Source organism: Rhinolophus hipposideros (genome assembly GCF_964194185.1).
Source record: "Rhinolophus hipposideros genome assembly, chromosome: 6".
NCBI classification, from domain to species: Eukaryota; Metazoa; Chordata; class Mammalia; order Chiroptera; family Rhinolophidae; genus Rhinolophus; species Rhinolophus hipposideros.
Genome location: NC_138052.1, coordinates 45,411,564 through 45,430,975, shown reverse-complemented (window position 1 = coordinate 45,430,975; position 19,412 = coordinate 45,411,564). Strand labels below are relative to the sequence as shown.

The window sequence follows — 19,412 nt, the reverse complement described above, 5'->3', positions numbered from 1 at the left end:
CTTCACAGTAGGACACGTTGACCACACAGATGTCATGCTGGTTGTTTAGAATGATCTTAACCAAGTATCATGAACTCTGCCCTCTTATTGCCCACTTTCCTATTTTATCTAGAGTAAAGTACAGAGTCAAGGTTTTTCATCTATTTCTAAGAGTATTTCTAACTAAAATTGTCAGTTCTGCTTAGAAATAGAGCAAAATAACATGATTGAAGTAGCATCATTGACTCAGAAGTCATTCATTATTGGCCCACTACAGAGTATCTTCCATGGGTAATGTTCACTGACTCCTTCTATGACAGGTGTAGAGCTTTCCTCATGAGGATTTCAGTTTACTGTGACAATATCTCACCATGTGCTTGTCAAAATTGCTCTGACGTATTATAGGAGTATCTTTTCGGCAAGAATATTTTCTGCCTAGACAGGAAAGAGAGTAATGTGTAGCATGCTGTCAGTTAATCATCAGGTATCACTATTGACCTTCTTGAGAGGGGTTTGGAAGTCTTAAACACTTCACTATATCTAGACTCAATTGATTTCCCAGTGGCCTATGTCTGTTCCCACACTAGCTTATTATTAAGGAAGCATGTAGACATGTTTCTTGTTTTTGTGAAAGCCTGCATGTGTTTAATTGAATGTAAACACTCCTACCAAATTTTAGGAATAACCAGCCCACCTGCTATTGCACAGCTTCTTAGGCCCGTTTTTTCGCAAGGCTGGCATTTCAGTGTCTTGAGCTATGTTAAGAGCAGCTGTGATGATGGTTCCTGTGTCCTTTCAGCTTTTTAGTAAAGTAGTTCTTTCATCTGCCAACCACGCCAAATCACTTTTGTAAGTGAAGCAGAAAATATTTACCTATTACAAAGGGAAGTAAAATTATTGAACATGTAAATATTCAACAAATATGTATATATGTGCATATGTATATGTATGTGTATGCATATATGTATATATATATATATGCATGCCTACTATTATGAGCACCGTTTTAGTAGGTATTGGGGATGTATTAGTGAGAAAAGCAGAGTGAAATCCCTATTCTTATGGAGTTCACATTTAAAGGGCGTACATAAACAATATACAATAGCCTTCATAAGTTAATAAATTATGTGGTTTGCTACAATGGAATAGGAGTAATGGAAAAAAAAATAGAATGGGTGGAAGGTACAAGTGTCACAGGGTTTATATTTTTAAATGCATTGGTCAGCATAGGCCTTATTGAGAAGGGGCTTAAAGACCTGTAGAAGTTATGAAGTAGTTAAGTAGAATAAATACTGAAAGATCATTTTTATCTTGCTACCCTTCTCACCCCGTGACTGTCACTTCCTCCACAGAGGTTATCAGTTTGCGGTGTTTTCTTCCAGACATTTTTCTGCTCATTCATATACAAATATGTACATAAAGCAGCCTAGAATATTATTTTTAAAACATGAATGGGATTATATAAGCTAAAAAATTTTTTTTTCAACTTACCTTCTGTCTTGGAAAAGTTTCCACATTAGTTGCTATAGATCTGCCTCTATTTTTAACTGCCACATAGTATGATGAATGGATTGAAATGGTTTATTTAATCGCCTTCTTGGTAAGCATTTGAGTTATTATTACAAACTTCAGTCCATTAATGTTTTTGTATATGCACTTTGAGGGGCACACATAGAACTGAAGTATAGGTTCATAAAACTGTGTTTGTTTTGTTTGAAGCGTTTGCCTATATCAAATTTTTTATAGTTGCTGTCAAATATAAAAATCGTTACATTTTAAATGTCATAAAATTTTATTTGTCGGTTATACCCCAACTGGGTGGGGGTGTTCATGTTTGTGTTTCCTTAGCATCTAATAGACATTTTATACATGTTTGTTGGAGACATGAATGCCCACACAATGAAAGATATACATTAAACCGAGTGCATGACTAGGCATATGGAATTTATGAGTAGATCAGAAGTGGAGGGAAAAATCAGGAGACTTTATATATTGTAATTGAAGTGAAGTTCAGGAAAAGTAGTCGCCTTAGTAGTTCCATGTTTAGACAGAGTAAGATGTTTCAGTAGAGGAGGGGTATTTTAGCAGTGCCTGCCTTGTGAGGGGCTATTTGGCTTCCTGGGAAGTATGCGGTAGAATTTTTCTCCAGGTAATACAGCATTAGTCAGAGAAGATTGGGAAGGCCGGAGTAGGGGGTTTGTCAGAGGGACATCAGGTAGACGTGCCTGGTACTAGACCCTATTTGGAGACCCCCTGAAGTCTAAGAGAATTTCCAGTGTAAACTGGAAAGTTGCAGAGTGACCCCACTTATCTAGCGATTCATAGCCAAACCCATTGGAAAAACTGGTCCTGTGTTCCCAACCTGATTTTTTAGAAATAGCCTTGCCAAGTATTAGTCACCTACTAGTAATTAATAGTTTCTAACAAGTAGGTAATTCGTGTGCATTTCATTTATTATCTTACTCCCCGTGGATGGTGGAAGCCAGTGGAGACTAAAGGTTAATAGTATAACATTAACAATAAAGTTAGTTAATTGAATATTTATTAATCTGTGCCTGATTTTCACATGGAGCTGTGTTAGGCACTAGTATTGTGGGAATTATACACAAGCAAAGAACAGAGCCTGCTCTCTGGAAGCTTCTCATCTTTTTACAAGCGGGGGTTGGAGATGGTATTTGCAAGGACTGGCTTCCTTAGGGGAGGTTTCCTGGTTACACTCATATATCATCCTAACCTATATAAAACCCTTCAATTATTACCCCATTATTGATCTTACTTTTGGCCTGTGATTTTGGAATTTTTTTCAGACACTGAAATGATCAGTACAAGTTTTATGATTTTTTTGGCCCGTCAATTTTGCTTTATACCCTAATGTTCTATATAAAAGTGAAACTGATTTTATCTTTAAATTCTCAGTTTCTTTTGGTTTCATTTAACTGAGGAGGAGGACATTTGCTAAGACTTCTTTAAAAACGCATTCTTTTTACGGCAGCCCCTCCGCAGGTGGCATGAAAACACCTGGTTCAAAGTCTGGCTCCACATCAGAAAGATGGAACGCTTTAAAAATGTGGATGCCTAGATCCAGCCCTGAAATTATGATTTGATGGTTTAGGGTGATGTCCAGGCAATTCTGATTTTTAAAAAGCTGCTCACGTGATTCTGATACATGGCTAGGATCCAGGACCACTGCCTAGGAATACCACAACAGTTGCTCTGAATCCCAAAGTCCAGATTGGAATCCAGTTACATTGTGTGCTCAAAATTCCTGAAGATTTGTTTTAAATATATCTATCAGAAATTTGAAAGAAAGAAAGAAAGAAAGAAAAAAGGGAAGGAAGGAAGGAAGGAAGGAAGGAAGGAAGGAAGGAAGTAAAAGAAAAGTAAAGAGGGAAAAAAGTTAAGAAAGATGTTTCAAAAATCCCTTGGAAAAGTTGTCCTTATGTAATGAAGTGTAATGAAGCCAAGTTGGAAGGTTTGTTGTTGACTGAAGCCCTGTAAGATTCACAAGAGGTGTATATATTTTGAGGAGTGGGGAAGCGGAGTTGAGTTTCTCACAAACAGAAATTTATTTTCTCACAGTTCTGGAGGATAGAAGTCCAAAATCAAGGTGTCAGCAGGTTTGATTTTTTCTGAGGCTTCTCTGCTCAGTTTGCAGATTGCTATCTTCTCACGGTGTCCTCACATGGTCTTTCTTCTGTGAGTGCTTCAAAAAAAAAAAAAAAAATGGGGCTTAAAACATAGGCCCTTAAGATGGGGCCTAACAGAATCTGACCAGTGTGCTTATAAGAGGAAATTTGGACACACAGGAGACACCAGTGATGGGCACGCCCAATAGATATATTGAAGAATTTTGTTACAAAATCTAAACTAAGTTAATTGTGCAAATGTTCTGTTTCCTAACTCTGATATTTTGTTCTGAGGAGAGAAATACATTTGGTGTGGATTTAGGTTGAGTTAATTTTAGTAGAGATTGGTCACAATATGAAAGCTAACTTTATTGCTATTTCTTGATAATTATTAAAACTGCCTTTAGCTTTTAAAAAGTATTTCTGATGACATTGAGTTTTCCAAATGCCTGCTAGCTCTCATACATGTTTTATATCCATTTGTTGATAAAGGGAAAGATTTGATTTCTCCCTCCAAATTTATTATACTTAGCCTTAGTCATCACAGATGGCTTTAACTTGATACTTTTATGATACCTCTTTTTAAAAGGTATTCTTATGGCAAGTGACTGGCTTTCTGACTAGTTGTGATAAAAGTTAGATTTGTGATCAGAAATCTTCTGTATTTCTGAAATTTTGGAATAATTTTAGATTTATGGAAAAGTTGCAAAGATAGTAGATTTTCCATACATTCTTCACCCAGGTTGCTCTGCCGCATTAATTTCTTATGTAACCCTGGTACGTTTGTCACAACTAAGAAACCCACAGCAGTACATCACTACCAAGCAACCCTCAGACTCTCTTCATATTTCACTGGTTTGCCCACTAACATCCTTCTTCTGTTCCAGGATCCAATCCAGGATAACATATTGCTTTTAGCCACACTAATTTAAAAATAGTAAATGAGAGGATTAGACAGAGCTCTTATGAAAAATTGGAAAGCGGATGCTGTTCCTTTCTTCTCTCCAGTCTAAAATCTTCTCCTTTCTTTCACCCAGTCCCAGAAGCCAATTTCCAGGGTGGCATCCAACATTTATCTATTAATTTTTTCTGTCCCTCCCCTATCAAAATAGCATTCTGTCAACTGTTCTTCTTACAGCAAACTGTTTAACAGCAAAAACATTCCAAACAACAAATTTACGTATACTATTGATGAATGGCAGCTACTTGGATGTGTTAGCTTTCTTGTAAGTTTTGACAGGCAAAAATGTGTGCCCAAAATTCATGCCCTAAATGGAGAGAATGGAGTCCCTAACGGTGAAATTTGCGGGACTACAGTTGGTTGTCAAGGGAGCTGTTTTGTACAGAGAAACTCCCTTTCCTCCACTGCTGTGCATTTCTGCACATTTTCTGAGGAATCACCCGTATTGCTTATGAACCAGTGAGAGGCTGAGGCTGCTGCCTCCGTCACCTGCAGGGTTAAACTTACACAGTGAGGTTGCGGGGTGCGTGAGGTCCCAGCCCCCACTAGTTAGCTAGCTCTCCATCCTGATATGTGCAAGGAATAAGAGGGCTCCCCAAGGGAAAGAGAAGTTATCACCTCTAGTCACTGCCATGAAGGTCTTTCTGATTATAGTGGTTCTTTGGCTGAAAGGCAGGATGTTCTGTAAGTGCTGTCTTGGCTTTTGGTTGTGTCTCAAACCTTAATTAAGATTGTAAAATCAGCCTGAAAGATTGTTTACAAGAGAGGTCGTTTCTTGTAGGCCCCCGGCCAGACCTCTGGCTGGTTAAGGAACACAGGTTGTTTCTTCCTCTAGCCTAGTCATTTCACCCCAACAACTTAGTATGAAAATTTTCAAAAATATAAGAATGTTGAAAGCATGTCATGGTGGACACCCACGTACCTATCTCCTAGATCCTGCCATGGCTGTGTTTGCTTTATCAAAAACACAGCCATCTATTCATCCATCAGTCCATCTTCATTGTTTGATGCCTTTCAAAGTACATTGTGGACATCTATACTTACCCCTATTACTTCATTGCTGACACAGTTATTTTTGAGGAAGCACAGAGTAAGAATTTTATGCTCTTTAACAATAGAAAACTCTTGCCACAAAGAATTTCTGATGACTTCTGATTATGTTAGAATTGATAGTAACTCTAGGAAAGGAAAGTCCTTTTCATTCTTTTTCATTGCTGTTCCTTTTTGAGTTTGTCTTTCAATTTTTATTCAAGGGAGAGTTCACCAAAGTAGGATGTGAGGCAAAAATATTTGGGGTATCACTAGGGTCGGGTTTCCAACTTAGACAAATATAACCTATCACTCTGGCATTTCTGTTTGAGAAAATGTTTTAAAAACCCACTGCTCTATCATGTTTTTGAAATCCAGTGAATAAATTGTTCAAAATAATTATGAAAGGGGCAGGTTTTATTAATCCTAACATCCTTTCATTAGGAGGCCCTTAACTTTAGATGAAATCATGGGATAAGAAAAAATGGTCCTAGGGCATCTTCCTGTTATAAGTTTAAAACACCAAATAATCCAAGCCTTTCACTGTAGCTCAGTGGTTCTCTAAAAGCATAAAGATCACCCACACCACTTGTTAACGATGCAGATTCTCTCCCATCTCCATGACTTCTGATTAGGCTAGGTGGGGCCCAGGAGTCTTTAACACGTGTCCTAAGTGAGTCCGATGCAGAGTCAAAGGACACTTTGGGAAATACTGCTTTAATATTACTTAAATTATTGAAAATTTTTGCGTCTCATAATTGAGACTTAATGTAACCACACTGACCCTGATGTCTCATTTTGGTTTCCTAAAGTGCTATAACAGTGGCTCTCTTAACAGATAGCGGTGAATGCCAGCAACATACCCGAGCAAATACAGTCTCTTTCTGTGCAGGACTCTCAGGTATGTTTCTCTACCAGTCACTTATTTCCAAAATGCTTGGTAGACAGATTTTTAGAAAAACTAACATCTTAGAAAGATGGACAATTTCAGGGTAGTGCTTCCAAATCAGAGGCTTGTAAATTCTTTTTTAATGGGCATGGAGGACAAGAGTGTTGTCACTATTGATCATGATTTTCAGGACCTCCAACCTTTAAATGATGGGTTCAAGAGCAAGAATTGATTACCAGACTGCTTCTGAAATTGCTGGTACTGTGTGAAATAAGAAAAGGAAAGAAAATGACTGACCATTCTGTTAGATTCTGGCCACAAAACATTGTAGTAATAGTTAAATGATACTTTTTTTTTTTCATAATTCTTTTATCATTGAATTTTATGGGCCAATTTATCTTTACAACTTGCCTTGTAAAAAATAATAATTCAGTGACTGTGAAATGCATTTATATTAGAAGTTATATGACAGAAGACGTGTGCGTGTGAGCAGAGTCATGTAGGGTGCTGAGGAAGGGTGATGAGCAGTGCATGGGAGAAACGATGAACATGGAGCCAAAGTGGAGGCTGCCATTCTGGTTTTGCTGCATAATTGATAGGCAAGCCCTCCGCTCTCAAAGTAGCTATACTATGAAGCCTTTAGATCATTGTTTGTTTGTTTGCTTTTGGGTTTTTTTTTTTTTTTAAATCAAATCGGCATATTCCATTTAAATTCATTTCCATCCTTCCTGATCTATATTTTATGAAACAGCTGTATAGGAAACAGAGTGGGAATTCATGGTTGCCGGAAACCTATTTGAGGTCAGATATTTAGTCCTTGGCCCTTATGTTAGGCTGAGGAAGCAAAGATTTGCAAAGGTTCAGTGGCTCACCCAAGGTCACACAACTGGTTTGAGGCAGAGGCAGGGTTCGGTTTAGGTTTTTACACTGTGTCAGGCAACTCAGTAAAATACCTGGACATAGACTGTAGGGATTGGTTGAATGATTAAAGGCAAGTTAGGAATAATAATGGGTCAGAAGGCAAAGAGAGTAAACAGGGAAAGGGATTAGGAGAACTAGTGTTGTATAACATATAGTTTATAACTCATTTTCATATATATTATTTTGTTCTCCCAGCAACATTTTGAGGCAGGTATTATCCCCATGTTGTGAATGGGAAAATAGGTTCAGAAAATGACTAGCCTATAGTTGTATAGCTGGTCGGTGGCAGAACCAAGGCTTGACCTGAAATCTCTCATTGTCCTACTCCAACAGGAAGGTCTGCTCATGTTCAGGGATTCATAGGTATAGGAAAGGGCTGTGTAGTAGCGGTCATGGTTGATGATATGTAGTCAAGGAAATAGGCTCTAGGTGAGAAAGGCAGGCAAGATAAAACAGTGGCCTAATCTACTGGGTTCCACTTTCCTCTGCATCCTGAGGTTTCAGTTTAAGGTTCCCAAACAAACCTCTGCATCACCAAAACCTCTGTGCATCACCAAAGCCCAATGGCTCTGGTTGCAAGGTGTCTGTTTAGATGGCTGAGCCTTCTTCCCTGGACTTATTGCAGTTTATACCAGTTGTTCATAGGCTCATCCTAGGATGAGGCTTCCTGTGTGAAATATTCATATTCCCAATTGTGATGGAAATTAGGCATCATTCCAACCTTCACACACAGGTGATATGTGGCTAAATAAGACCAGCATGTGTAAAGACAAAGTTTTGAAATTTCCGGAAAGAAAGGGCTCTATGAATCAAGGGATATCATGATTTTGTTTGTTTCCTGAGTTTATAACACTGTTTGCTGTTTTGTTTTCAAAGGCCCTACCCAATGCTAGTGAGGACTATAGAGAAGCTTCTTGCGCTGTGAACCTCGTTTTAAGATTAAGGTAAATAATATTGTTGTTTATTTTCTATCACTTTTCCTATAGTACAATATTCTGATCGCATTCATTAACTTTTAATAAGATTAGCATAAATTAACATTGGTAACTTACTTGATTTCCCGAAAGAGCCAGTGTATGCTGTGTTGCTAGGACTAACTGCTCTCTCTGGGCTGCTTACTAAAGAAGAGTCAGAAAGAAAAGCCCCGTGCAAGCGTGCCTTGCCATTTCATTCTTGGGTTTTCCCTTTTCGTTTTTTACAATGTGAGATCACAGTAAGAGATTTTTAATGAGTTTCTTTCACACTTCAGCAGTCGGTCTCTGTCAGAAATAAACCATGCTTGTGCTACAAGTTGCCTGTTCAGAACATTTTTCAGTGGCAGGTTTGATCAGCCGCTATGGAGAGATGACAGATGTATTTTGAAAGAACCCTCAGTCTTCTAGGAAATGGACACAAATATGGTGCCTGGCAGTATAGTCTTTGTATCTAAGGAATGAGAGCTCTTTCTACCAAAGGATTCTTAAATTTTAATGTCCACCTTAATGTATATTCTTTGTTAAGAATTTGATAACTCAAGACAAAAGAAATTTTGCTTAAACTTAATTATAGACAGCTTAATTTACCAGGTCAATCAGAATATGGTCACATTTTTTAAGGTGTTTTAAAACAAGTTATACATGTTCTCCTTTGACAATTAAACAAGTAAAACACATGGCGAATGGACCGTTTTCAGGGCTGTGGCTATAAGAAGGTTCATGTTCAAGGTTAGTTTCCAGCCCTCTGAGTTATCATAGTCTGTCAGAGCAGATTATCATTGTGGTAATCACCCCTTCCTTCTGATGGCCATTTACAATCTGCAGTGCATTTTCACATGCTTACCAGGGACCCTCACAACAACCCTTGGTGTGATTTAGTTCAGAGTTGATTTCCCAGTCAAGAAGTGAAATTATTACAAGACTGGTTTCCTTATATTTGAAGGAAGCCTTAATTATGAGTTACACTTAGCATATTTCACAATCTCCAAAGAATGAAATTGCCTAGTCCCTTCTCATTTGACTTTGGAACCAGGTGCTCCTTTCATTTATTTTTCACTTGTTTGTTTATACATTCAATTCACCAGTATTTCTGAGAAACCCACTCTGTGCCTGGCCCGGTGTTTGTCATTGAGATGCAGGTGTGAGCGAAACTATGGAGGTTATAGTCTAGTCCACTGAGTGTGCAGTGTTGGAAGTAAGCTTTAGAATCCAGTCATCTAATCTACTTTATATATACAGGGATCTTTTCTATAGTCTCCCTGCTGGGTATTTACCAAGCCTCTGTGCATACTTCAGCTCACTCTTTTTCCATGATGACCCCTATGATATTGAAAAGCTTTAATTGTTATAGTTCATCTTCTCCTGAAGATTCTACTGACCTGCCTATTCTGGGTTCCTATGGGCTCAAATTCTGGCCCTCAGAGCAAATATCAGGCTCCCTGGATAAAAGTCTCCTGAAGGGTGTTAACATGTATATTTTGAACCTTGCTTTTCATTATTGTCTTGCTCTAGGTAATAAAACAATACAATACAAATGCATTTCCTCATTTTTCTGAGAGCCATTTATATATTTGCAAGGCTTGTTCTTCTATTTTCCTAGGCAAAGCAGTTCAAATAACTTTAGCTGTGCTTCTCATAATACAGTTCTATATCCCACTCATAATCCTGGTTGTTCACCTTTGTTGACATTTAGTCTGCACCTACTTTTGTTTCCTTTTGCTCATGGGTCTAAGCGGTGGTTTTCCTGAGTTTGTGGCTTAGATCACTAGTCCTTACAGGATGCTTTAAAAAGAAAGGGTTCCATTTTCAGATAAGTTAAGAAACAGTGGTGCATGGTATCCATCTATTGTGTACAGATACACACACCTATTTTGGAAATACAAGGAGCATTAACATTAAATGTTCAAAGAAGTCCTGCAGGAAAGGAAGTTGTTTACTCTAAAACCTATTTGACCTCAGAACTCTTTTCTTGGAATTATTTTCCATTTTAACAGTATTCCTTTTAAATATAAGCTAACACCCATATTTAAATGCAGGCCTCCAGATGTGGTCTGAGCAGGCTGGAATACAGTAGGAAAATCATGTGATTTTTGCAAATCATGCTCTGTATTTCTCCTAAATCAGCCGGTTTCATTGCCTTCTGCAACATCCATGTACCATGGTGGCAAATGTAGCATGACCTAACAGTCAAACTAAACTTGATTTTGTTTTTTCTATTTGACAGACTACCAAGCCTAATTCTGAATTGCAATGTATGTTTTAAAACTCACTCTCTGTCTTAACCTTTACTACTATAATAAAGAACTTGCTTTTGACTCATTGCTTGCCCACCATACATTTCACTCTTGTTTGTCAATGTGTCATATTAGTTACAGTGTTTGAATATATATCACTTGCCAATTTGATGAACCTATTTTTGACATCTTTTTCCAAAACATTGATTAACATGTTCAACAATTCCAAGTATGACAGAGCCTCTGGCTCTGTTAGAAATTGCTCACTTTTTGAATGGCTTTCAATAATTAACTGGTATTTTATGATATAGTTGTTCAACCAAAACCAAATCCTATCGACTCCCCTGCCTTTTAGTGGACATTAACCATTCAGAAGGATATCATAAAAGAATTCATTGAAAGTCTTGCTGAAATTAAGACATATTATAACAATGGTATTTTCCTGAATCTAACAGCCTAGAAAATATGGAAATGGTTTTTAGTATAACTTATTTTAGTGAACATATGTTGATGCCCAATTGTTTGTATACGTTTTTCCCCTATATTTTTTACAGGGTTTTTTTAAGCTAATGTTTTTCATATTTGAGAACTTGTGAATTTCTCAGAATATAATGTTGGACTCTTCAAAGGGCAAACCTTATACTTTAATTTGAGAAACAGGTTTTGAAAGTTAAAAGTTAAATGCTTTTAAATTTTTGTGATCACTCTGTGCTGATGTAAATGTAAAAAGCCAATATATTCATTCATTTTGTAAATATTTATTGAGCACCTACTATGTGCATTTGTGATGCGATGGGGAAAGAAAAGAAGACACATTTCTTGCCCTCCAGCAACTTATATTCTAGAGGCAGGGAGAACAATTCAAATATTCATATTACTTATATGATATGATACATCCAAGTTCTCCGAAGGAAAAGCTACATCAGGAAGCTAGAAAGTATAGGGGGTGCTATTCTGTATTAAGGAAAGCATATTAGTTTTCAACTGCTGTGTAACAAGTTTCCACAAACTTAGCGGCTTAAGACAACCTAGATTTACTATCTCACGGTTGCTTTAGGTCAGAAGTCTGGGCACCACTTAGGAGGGTTCTCTGCTGTGTCTTACAAGTCTGCAAGTAAGGCATGCTTACCTGGAGCTCGAGGTTATCTTCCAAGCTTATTTGGATGTTGTCAGAATTCAGTTCCTTGCGATTGTGGACCGAGGTCCTCTGCTCCTTCAGACCATCCCACTCCACAGACAGTTCACAACATGACTCTGCTTTATTCAAGGGCAACAGGACACCATCTGCCCTCCTCTCTCCTCCAAGAGCTCAGTCCCTCTGTTAAAGGTTTTTTTTTACCTGATTAAGCCAGTCCCATTATGATAACCTCCTTTTTGATTAAGTCAAAATCCACTGATTTGGAACTTTCATTACAACTGCAAAATCCGTTCACCTTTCCCATATAACATAACTTAATCATGGGAGTGACAACCCATCATGTTTAAAGATCCTCTTCACACTCAGAGGCGAGGATAATGCAGGACATGTACACCAAGGGACAAGAATTTTGGAGGCAGACATAAAATGCTGCCTACCACAGAGGGCTCTCTAAATAAAGAGAGAGCAGACCATTGATGGAGTAAGGATTCAAACCATGAGGGTTTTTGGAAGGAGAGAGTTCTAGACAGAACAAATAGTGACTACAAAGATACTTGGTGAGAAGCATGTTATAAGCAGTTATAAAAAACCAGCGGGGGACCCGTGTGGACAGAGTGGTGAAGGATGAGGTTGGAGAGCTACCACAGGCTGAATCACATAGGGCCATGTGGCCTGTGGTAAAGACTTTGGATTTCACTGTTAGTGGGCGGGAACCATTGAAGGTTTGTGAGTGATATGATGTGAGTTATGTTTTAAAAAGAGCACTGATTGCTTTATGGAGAATAAACCATAGAGACACCACTTAGGTGGAAGCAGACAGCCCACTGGCAGACTATCACAGAGATGCAGAGAGTGATGATGGGACCTGGACCAGGGTGGGGAGTAATGGAGGTGACAAGCAATTATTGGACTCTAGTTGGAGGTGTGAGAAATCAACGATTTTTCAAGGACTGGGCCTGAAAATATGGGTGAATGGAATTGCTGTTTCCTGAGATGGGGAGGAGAGTGGGAGTTGTGGAATCAAGAGTTCAGTTTCAGACATGTTAAGTTTGGCTTGTCTGGTGGATATCAATTCAGGAGGACAAGTAGGGTGCATCAGTCTAGATTTCAAAGGAAATGGATTTCTGAGCTAGAGATGTAAATTTGAGAACTGTTGGCACATATGGTATTTAAAGCCATGCAATTATATGAGATCACCTAGGGAGTGATGAAGGAAAAGAAGAGAAGTGGTCTGGTACACTCTCAGGTGGGTTGTGGATGAGGAACAATGACCTGATTGATAAGGAGAGGCGGGTGCAGCACAGGAGGGAATGGTGGTCTGGTAAACCAGAGGAAGTGTCTCAAGAAAGGAGTGAAAAGCTGTTATCGATTGCTATTCATAGAGCAAGTAAAATGGAAACTAAGAATTCACCATTGTATTTGGCAAAATGCAGCATGTTTTTGACCTTGGCAAGAATTATTTCAGTGGAGTGATAGAGACAAAAGCTTGATTGAATTGGGCTCAGGACAGAGTGGCAAGAGAGAACATGAGGTAGCAAGGAAAGATAACTTGTTAGCACAGATAACTCTTGCTAGAAATTTGCAATATACAGGGGAGCAAAGAAAGAAATGGGGTGATAGCTCAATGAGAATATGGAGTGAAGGGAGTTCTTTTTTAGAAGCATTATTTATATAGGTTAACGGGAATGATCCCATTGAGAAGGAAAAATGGAATAAAAGCGGGGACATTGTGAGACTGATGTCCTCAGATGGGTGGAAAGGGATGATGCCCAGGCATCCACGTAGGTCAGACTTAGGAGAACAGAGAGTTCACTGTTGGACAGTGTAGCCACCATCGTGAAGGGCAGGCAGAGTTTCAAGGAGACTAGTGGATTTGGGCCGGGGCAGGTAGAAGTCCTCTTCTCATTTCTATTTTCTCAGTAAAATAAGGTGTGTCATCTGTTGAGAGTGAGGAAGGAAAATATGTTCAAGGTTTGAGAAATGAGGTGATAATCATGTAGGAGAGCTGCAGAGTAAATTTACCATGTTAGTGGCTGAATTTAAGGAGATTATCCTGATGTCCCAGAATATAAATATGTATGTGAGTGTGAATGTAATTGAAACGGAAACATTTTAAAACATTCATAGAAGATTCTGTGAGAACATTCACGGGTCCCAGTTTTAGAATCACTGTTTAAATCGTAAACAAATATGGATCATAGAACTACCCTCAGTGATCTCCTGTGTGCAGGGTGGCAGTCTCCTGCCTTTTTCTCTAACCACCAACACCCCCCTCATAGGTCTGACTCCCTTGCCTTAGAACCCTCAAAGTTACATGCTTGTTGAGTATCAGAAACCTGTCATCCAGTGTTGGCCCTGTCATATAATTTCTTCATACTACATTCCCCATTTGAAATTTACTCCAGATCACTTGTATCCCCTCCGGGCCCAGAGAAGTTATTTCCTAAACCATTCTGTGTGAGAGGAATCTGGAAGGTTCTGGCCAGTGTTTATCAGATTTACTTTAGATTTTTTTTTTTTTTTTTTTAATTTTATTGGGGTGACAATTGTTAGTAAATTTACATAGATTTCAGGTGTACAATTCTGTATTACATCGTCTATAAATCCCATTGTGTGTTCACCACCCAGAGTCAGTTCTCCTTCCATCACCATATATTTGATCCCCTTTACCCTCATCACCCACCACCCACCCCCTTACCCAAAAGAACAAGACAAACAAATGAGAAACAAAAACTCATAGACACAGACAATAATTTAGTGTTTATCAGATTTTATAAGATCCATGCCCTCGTTTGTACCCTTCTCATTCCTTTTCCCACATCAAAATTGCAATACATATACGTAAGTAAGCACACACATGTACACATACACACACACACACACACACACACACACACACACACACATCCTTACTCTCTCTTTGCGAATCACTGGTCTAGACAATGTGTGGCTATTGGGTACTGGGAAACAGTACGCTTGCCTTTCTTATCCTCTGAGGTCATCTGGGCATGATATTTATGTGTGTTGTGCTCTACAGGCTACTGGGTAGAGACTTCCGTTCAAGCCGGCCTTTCATCAGTTCTTAACTAGTGCTCTGTGGATGGCTGCCTTCTCCACCTCTCGGAAAGGTCATTCTGACTTACTTTTTGACATAGCATTTTATAGACCTACCTCCTAGGAGTGTGGCTCCCCCACCCCCACCTCACTCCCAGTTGCCAGATAAACCTCACCTTCATTCTGTGAGTAGGAAACTGGGAATATTTCACTTTTCAAAATGTCACATTCTGTAAAAAAAGACATTTGTGACTAGAAGTAGTATATTTATTTTTCTATTATTCATTTCTGGTGATCATAGGCAAAAGACTGAGATGGCAAAGGCTAATACCTTCCTTGAAAAAAATGTAATATTGCTTTAACATACTTTTAAAACTGACTTGTTGTTTTGTAAGCTTGGAGATAAAGGATTAGACTTTAGGTCTCAAAAATCAAATGCTGTATGGAGATAGTTAAAGTGTAGTTTTTTCTTTTTTTCCTATATGTACTTTTCTGCAAATGTTCCCTTGTCCATTGTGTATATGGTGATGTCATCTATGTTATTTAAAAAAAACAAAACCCTGACTATCATAAAGTTAGGCACAAGATAAAGAAATCCTCTTAAACACATTTCAGGAGGAAAACACCAAGTAGGTGATCTCATAGTTTATATACTGCCAATGAATGGCAGAGCAATTTCTGGTTTGAGCTAAACATTGTACAAATATTTGCCATTAGTATATTTTTCATAAAACAGAATAGTCATGTATTTGACACAAAACATGTTTTTCACAATCAGGATCAGTAGTTTGGAAAAATGATGAATTTATCGATTAAATTGCGAATTCCTTTGTGCCGGGTACAATTCATACTTTTTGACAGTTCAGCCCAGTGGATTGTAGTTATGGTTTCACTAAAGGCAACCATGGCAGTCGTTATTCAGAGATGCTCTGATCTGATATAGCCCATCAATTTGCTTATAATGAATTTACCTTGTTATTACGTAGTAGTATCATTATATCTTGATGGGCCACTTAAAGACCGGAGGCCAGCAAAAGAGCTTTCCTGCTTGTAGGGAAAAATGATCTCTAGGGTAGGATATTTATTTTAACACAAATCCTTTAGCATGACAATATTGTCTAATTTGATTTATTAATTTAATGTATTAAATGGTGAACTTAGCTATTGGTATAGACTTTAGAAAATTATAATTTCATAAAGAAAGTTGAAGTTGATAAAAACAATGTTGATCACTGTTTTAGCATCTGCATGCCTGAATTATAATTCTGTATTCTGGAGGGATCAGAATTCTTAAATCGTTCCCTGGCCTGTAAAATCAGGCTAATTGCATAATTCTTACTAGTCAAGTGGTTTAGAAGCTTGATTAATTTATCCCAGAAGGTTAAATAGTGTAGGCATAGTGTTCAATTGCGGCAATGCTTTTTAGTACATGTTCTTTTTTTTTTTTTTTCTCAACAAACTACTTATTTATGGCTTTCTTTGTGCAAGTCTTTGTTGAAAATCCAAAAATGAGTAAGACAGAGTTTCTGTAGTCAAAAGAGCTTACTGTGTAGGTGGAGAGATCAGACCCTGCACAAATGCCTATAATACAAAGTAGAAAGTGAAAAATGCACTCAGAAGACAGATGAAAAGAAGAGCTATGGGTAATTAAAGGAAGGTGAGAACCCTTTTGTCTGAATGTTACCTTTGGGTTACTAGTTTCCATAGTAACCAGTGTTTATTTTTTTTCAACATCCAAATTTCGAGGAGAGTGATGGTTAGGTTGAATCCAGGTGCAGTGTCAGGCTGTGGTCTTTGATGCGGACCTCCTGAGACTTCAATTATTTCTGACAAGACCCTGTTTGTTTTCCAGTAGTGGTATGTGTAAATATGTAGGCAGCAACTTATTAGAAATGCAGTTCTTTAAAATGAAAAGTATTTGACATTTTACTCAATTTTTTAAAATGTTCTCTTTTGGTTCTTTCCATTTCTCTGAGAATGGGACTCATTGTTGCACATCTTTGCTTTATCGTCCGCGAGGTCCTTTCAATGATGACGTTCCTCCTATGTGCCAGGCATGGTGATAAGCACTGTGCGTGCTTTGTCTATTGTAATCATCATGAAACCTCCACGGCATCAATCCTGTGACTGACATTTCATAGCTGAGGAGAGTAAGGTGTAAAATCATGGCAGTAGTTTGCCCAATGCTGCACAGCTCAGAAGACGCAGAAATAGGGCTTGAACCTGGGTCTGTTCTTGCTCTTCTCCGCTTGGCCCTGTGGCCGAGCTCTCTCCAGTTCCATTTTGAATGCAATAAGAAACTCATACACACCCAGGATTATTACCTTTATCCCTCTTTTCTTTAACATTTCACATAAATATTCTTTTAACAATGGTTCCTGATAAACTCATCACGAAATATTGTGACAGGAATACTTGAAAATGTTTTGGAGGAGATGCTGAAGATAATGATGCAAATAGCAGCCAACAGTTGTAGTCTTTTATAATTTTGAAAGCCCTGTTACATCCCTTGCCCGGTATAATTTTTCATTTCATTCTATGTTTGTTGCTTTCCTACAGTCACGGAGCCAGGCTGGAGACTGCATCTTCTGATGTTAATTCAGTGTTATTGATCATATGGTCCATGGAGATTGTATAAATATACATGATATACAGTAGTGTAGGGTAAAGGGCTTTTGCATATACAAAATTTTCCTGCTAGTAAACATGCTAAATTAAGTCACATGTATATTCAGAAAAATGTGGTACTGTAAGGAAGGGAAGCAAAATAGACAAATTAAAAATCATTGATTATGAGATGTCATTTTTTTTTTCTGACAATGGAGCATGATGTTTGTGAGTATAAATACTTTCAGCAATAGGGATTGTATAAAGTTCTTTATTTTTGAATGATACATGGTCATTTTAGAAATTTAGAATCTCAATTAAAAGAAAGAACAAGAAATAAAATCATCCATAATTCTACCCAGAGATACATTAGTATTAGCCTGTTAATAAATATTCTTCTAGTCTTTTTTCTACCTTTGTTAATGTATACTTTAAATTTTTTAAATGTTATTATATAAATATTTTGCTTATTTTTATGAAACATAGTTGTTTTATAATCTGCTTTGTTTGTACATGTCCTTGATATCTTATCAATGAGTATAAGTCTACACAGTTCTTTTAAGTGGCTGCCTTATATTTTGACTAACTGTGCCAAAACATTACTTAAAAAGTATTGTTTGATATATATGGAGTTCCCAGTTTTAAGTATAGCAGCATATAAAAGCTTATACATGCAAAAATGATGTTTGAAAAGTGGCCAGTAAAAAAAATCTTTTTGATGTTGGTGAAATGTTCTTTTTAGAGTTTAAGAAACCTGGAGATACATAATTGAGTAAGCGTAGTATCAAAGTGCATGGGGGTTATAAGGACTGGTTGTGGCTTTGGGTCAGCGGGGGATGTCACTACCCCTGTAGCAGCTGACGCTGCTTCCTCACGCTGTGTTAGGCCTGAGTTCTTACAGCAGCATTTTCACTAAGACACTGCACTGAGAAGCCACAAAAATGCATGATTCCTCAGTGTAACATGCTCGCCAGTGATAGAATACAAACATAGGATTCCATTTTGCTGCTGTTCTTTTGGATTCTTCCTTTTAGTGCATACCTATTCTTTAGGAAATCCTCCCTCGTCTGCTTGCTGGGGTTAGAGGAAGTGATGTGTGGGACATAACAATTGGAGAGAGGAGAGATTTTCTTCATTCTTTTAGAACGGTACACAATGCCTAACATGTGACAGACCTTTAATAAGTGTATATTACACAAGTGCGGACTGAAGGATTCTTAGCTAAAGGCATGTTGCACACACTTTTAATATCAAGGTGCTGCGCAAGACATTTTTTTTATGTGTACGGCTCTTTATTTTTGATGTTATACTGAAATGTGTACAAAAATTACTCTTTACTAGATGTCCTTTACAAAAACTCCCAAGGTAATACTTTTGATATAATATTATATGTTATTTTTTAAAACCTATATGGATTCATGCTATAAGAACTGCCAGACATAATTTCTGTGGCAGAGATATAAAGGGAAGTCATGGTGAACAAGGATCCTTATGGAAGCATTCTCTTCCCTTCTATATACCCAGCTTAGGTTACTTCTCCTAGGCTATCCATTGGCTGTACCTATCTCAGGGTCTCAGGACCAAGTCTCAACATGTGAGTTTTGAAGTGTCGCTATGTTTCCTCCTCCAGACCCCTCTCTGGTAGAAGGCTCCCTAGTAAAAAAAAAAGAAAAAGAAAAAAAAGAAAAGAAATAAAAAAAAAATTCATCCTGCCTCTTTAGGCCATTTAAGGGTGCAAGCTGGCATGCTCTTTTGGAGCTTATTCATAACTGCAGCTCAGAGTGTTTTCAGGGGAGTTCTCATCTGACCTCAGAGAACTGCAGTGAATTGTGCAATGTCACATGAACAGTTACTGTCAGTGCCAAGAACAGTTCCCCGATACCAACCCCACAGAGGTAGCCTCCTTGCTCTCCTCTCTCTCATTGTAAGTTCCCCAGTGCTCTGGCCTGCTGGTCGTCTTTGCTGAACTAATTGTTTGGTCACATTTCTAGAACTTTCTC

At 38.0% G+C, this 19,412-nt stretch overlaps 1 protein-coding gene across 12 annotated transcripts in view; it reads left to right on the top strand.

The window, feature by feature from the left end:
• Nucleotides 1-19,412, top strand: part of STK39 (serine/threonine kinase 39) — a 281,370-nt gene that overhangs the window by 162,844 nt on the left and 99,114 nt on the right. For 6 of the 12 annotated variants that reach the window (XM_081051895.1, XM_081051906.1, XM_081051902.1 and 3 more), the window contains exons 13-14: nt 6,434-6,496; nt 8,282-8,349. In XM_081051895.1, coding sequence (XP_080908021.1) covers nt 6,434-6,496; nt 8,282-8,349 — 131 coding nt within the window. The remainder of the gene's footprint in view (nt 1-6,433; nt 6,497-8,281; nt 8,350-19,412) is intronic. The other 6 variants (XM_081051899.1, XM_081051901.1, XM_081051897.1 and 3 more) reach the window with 1 other exon arrangement.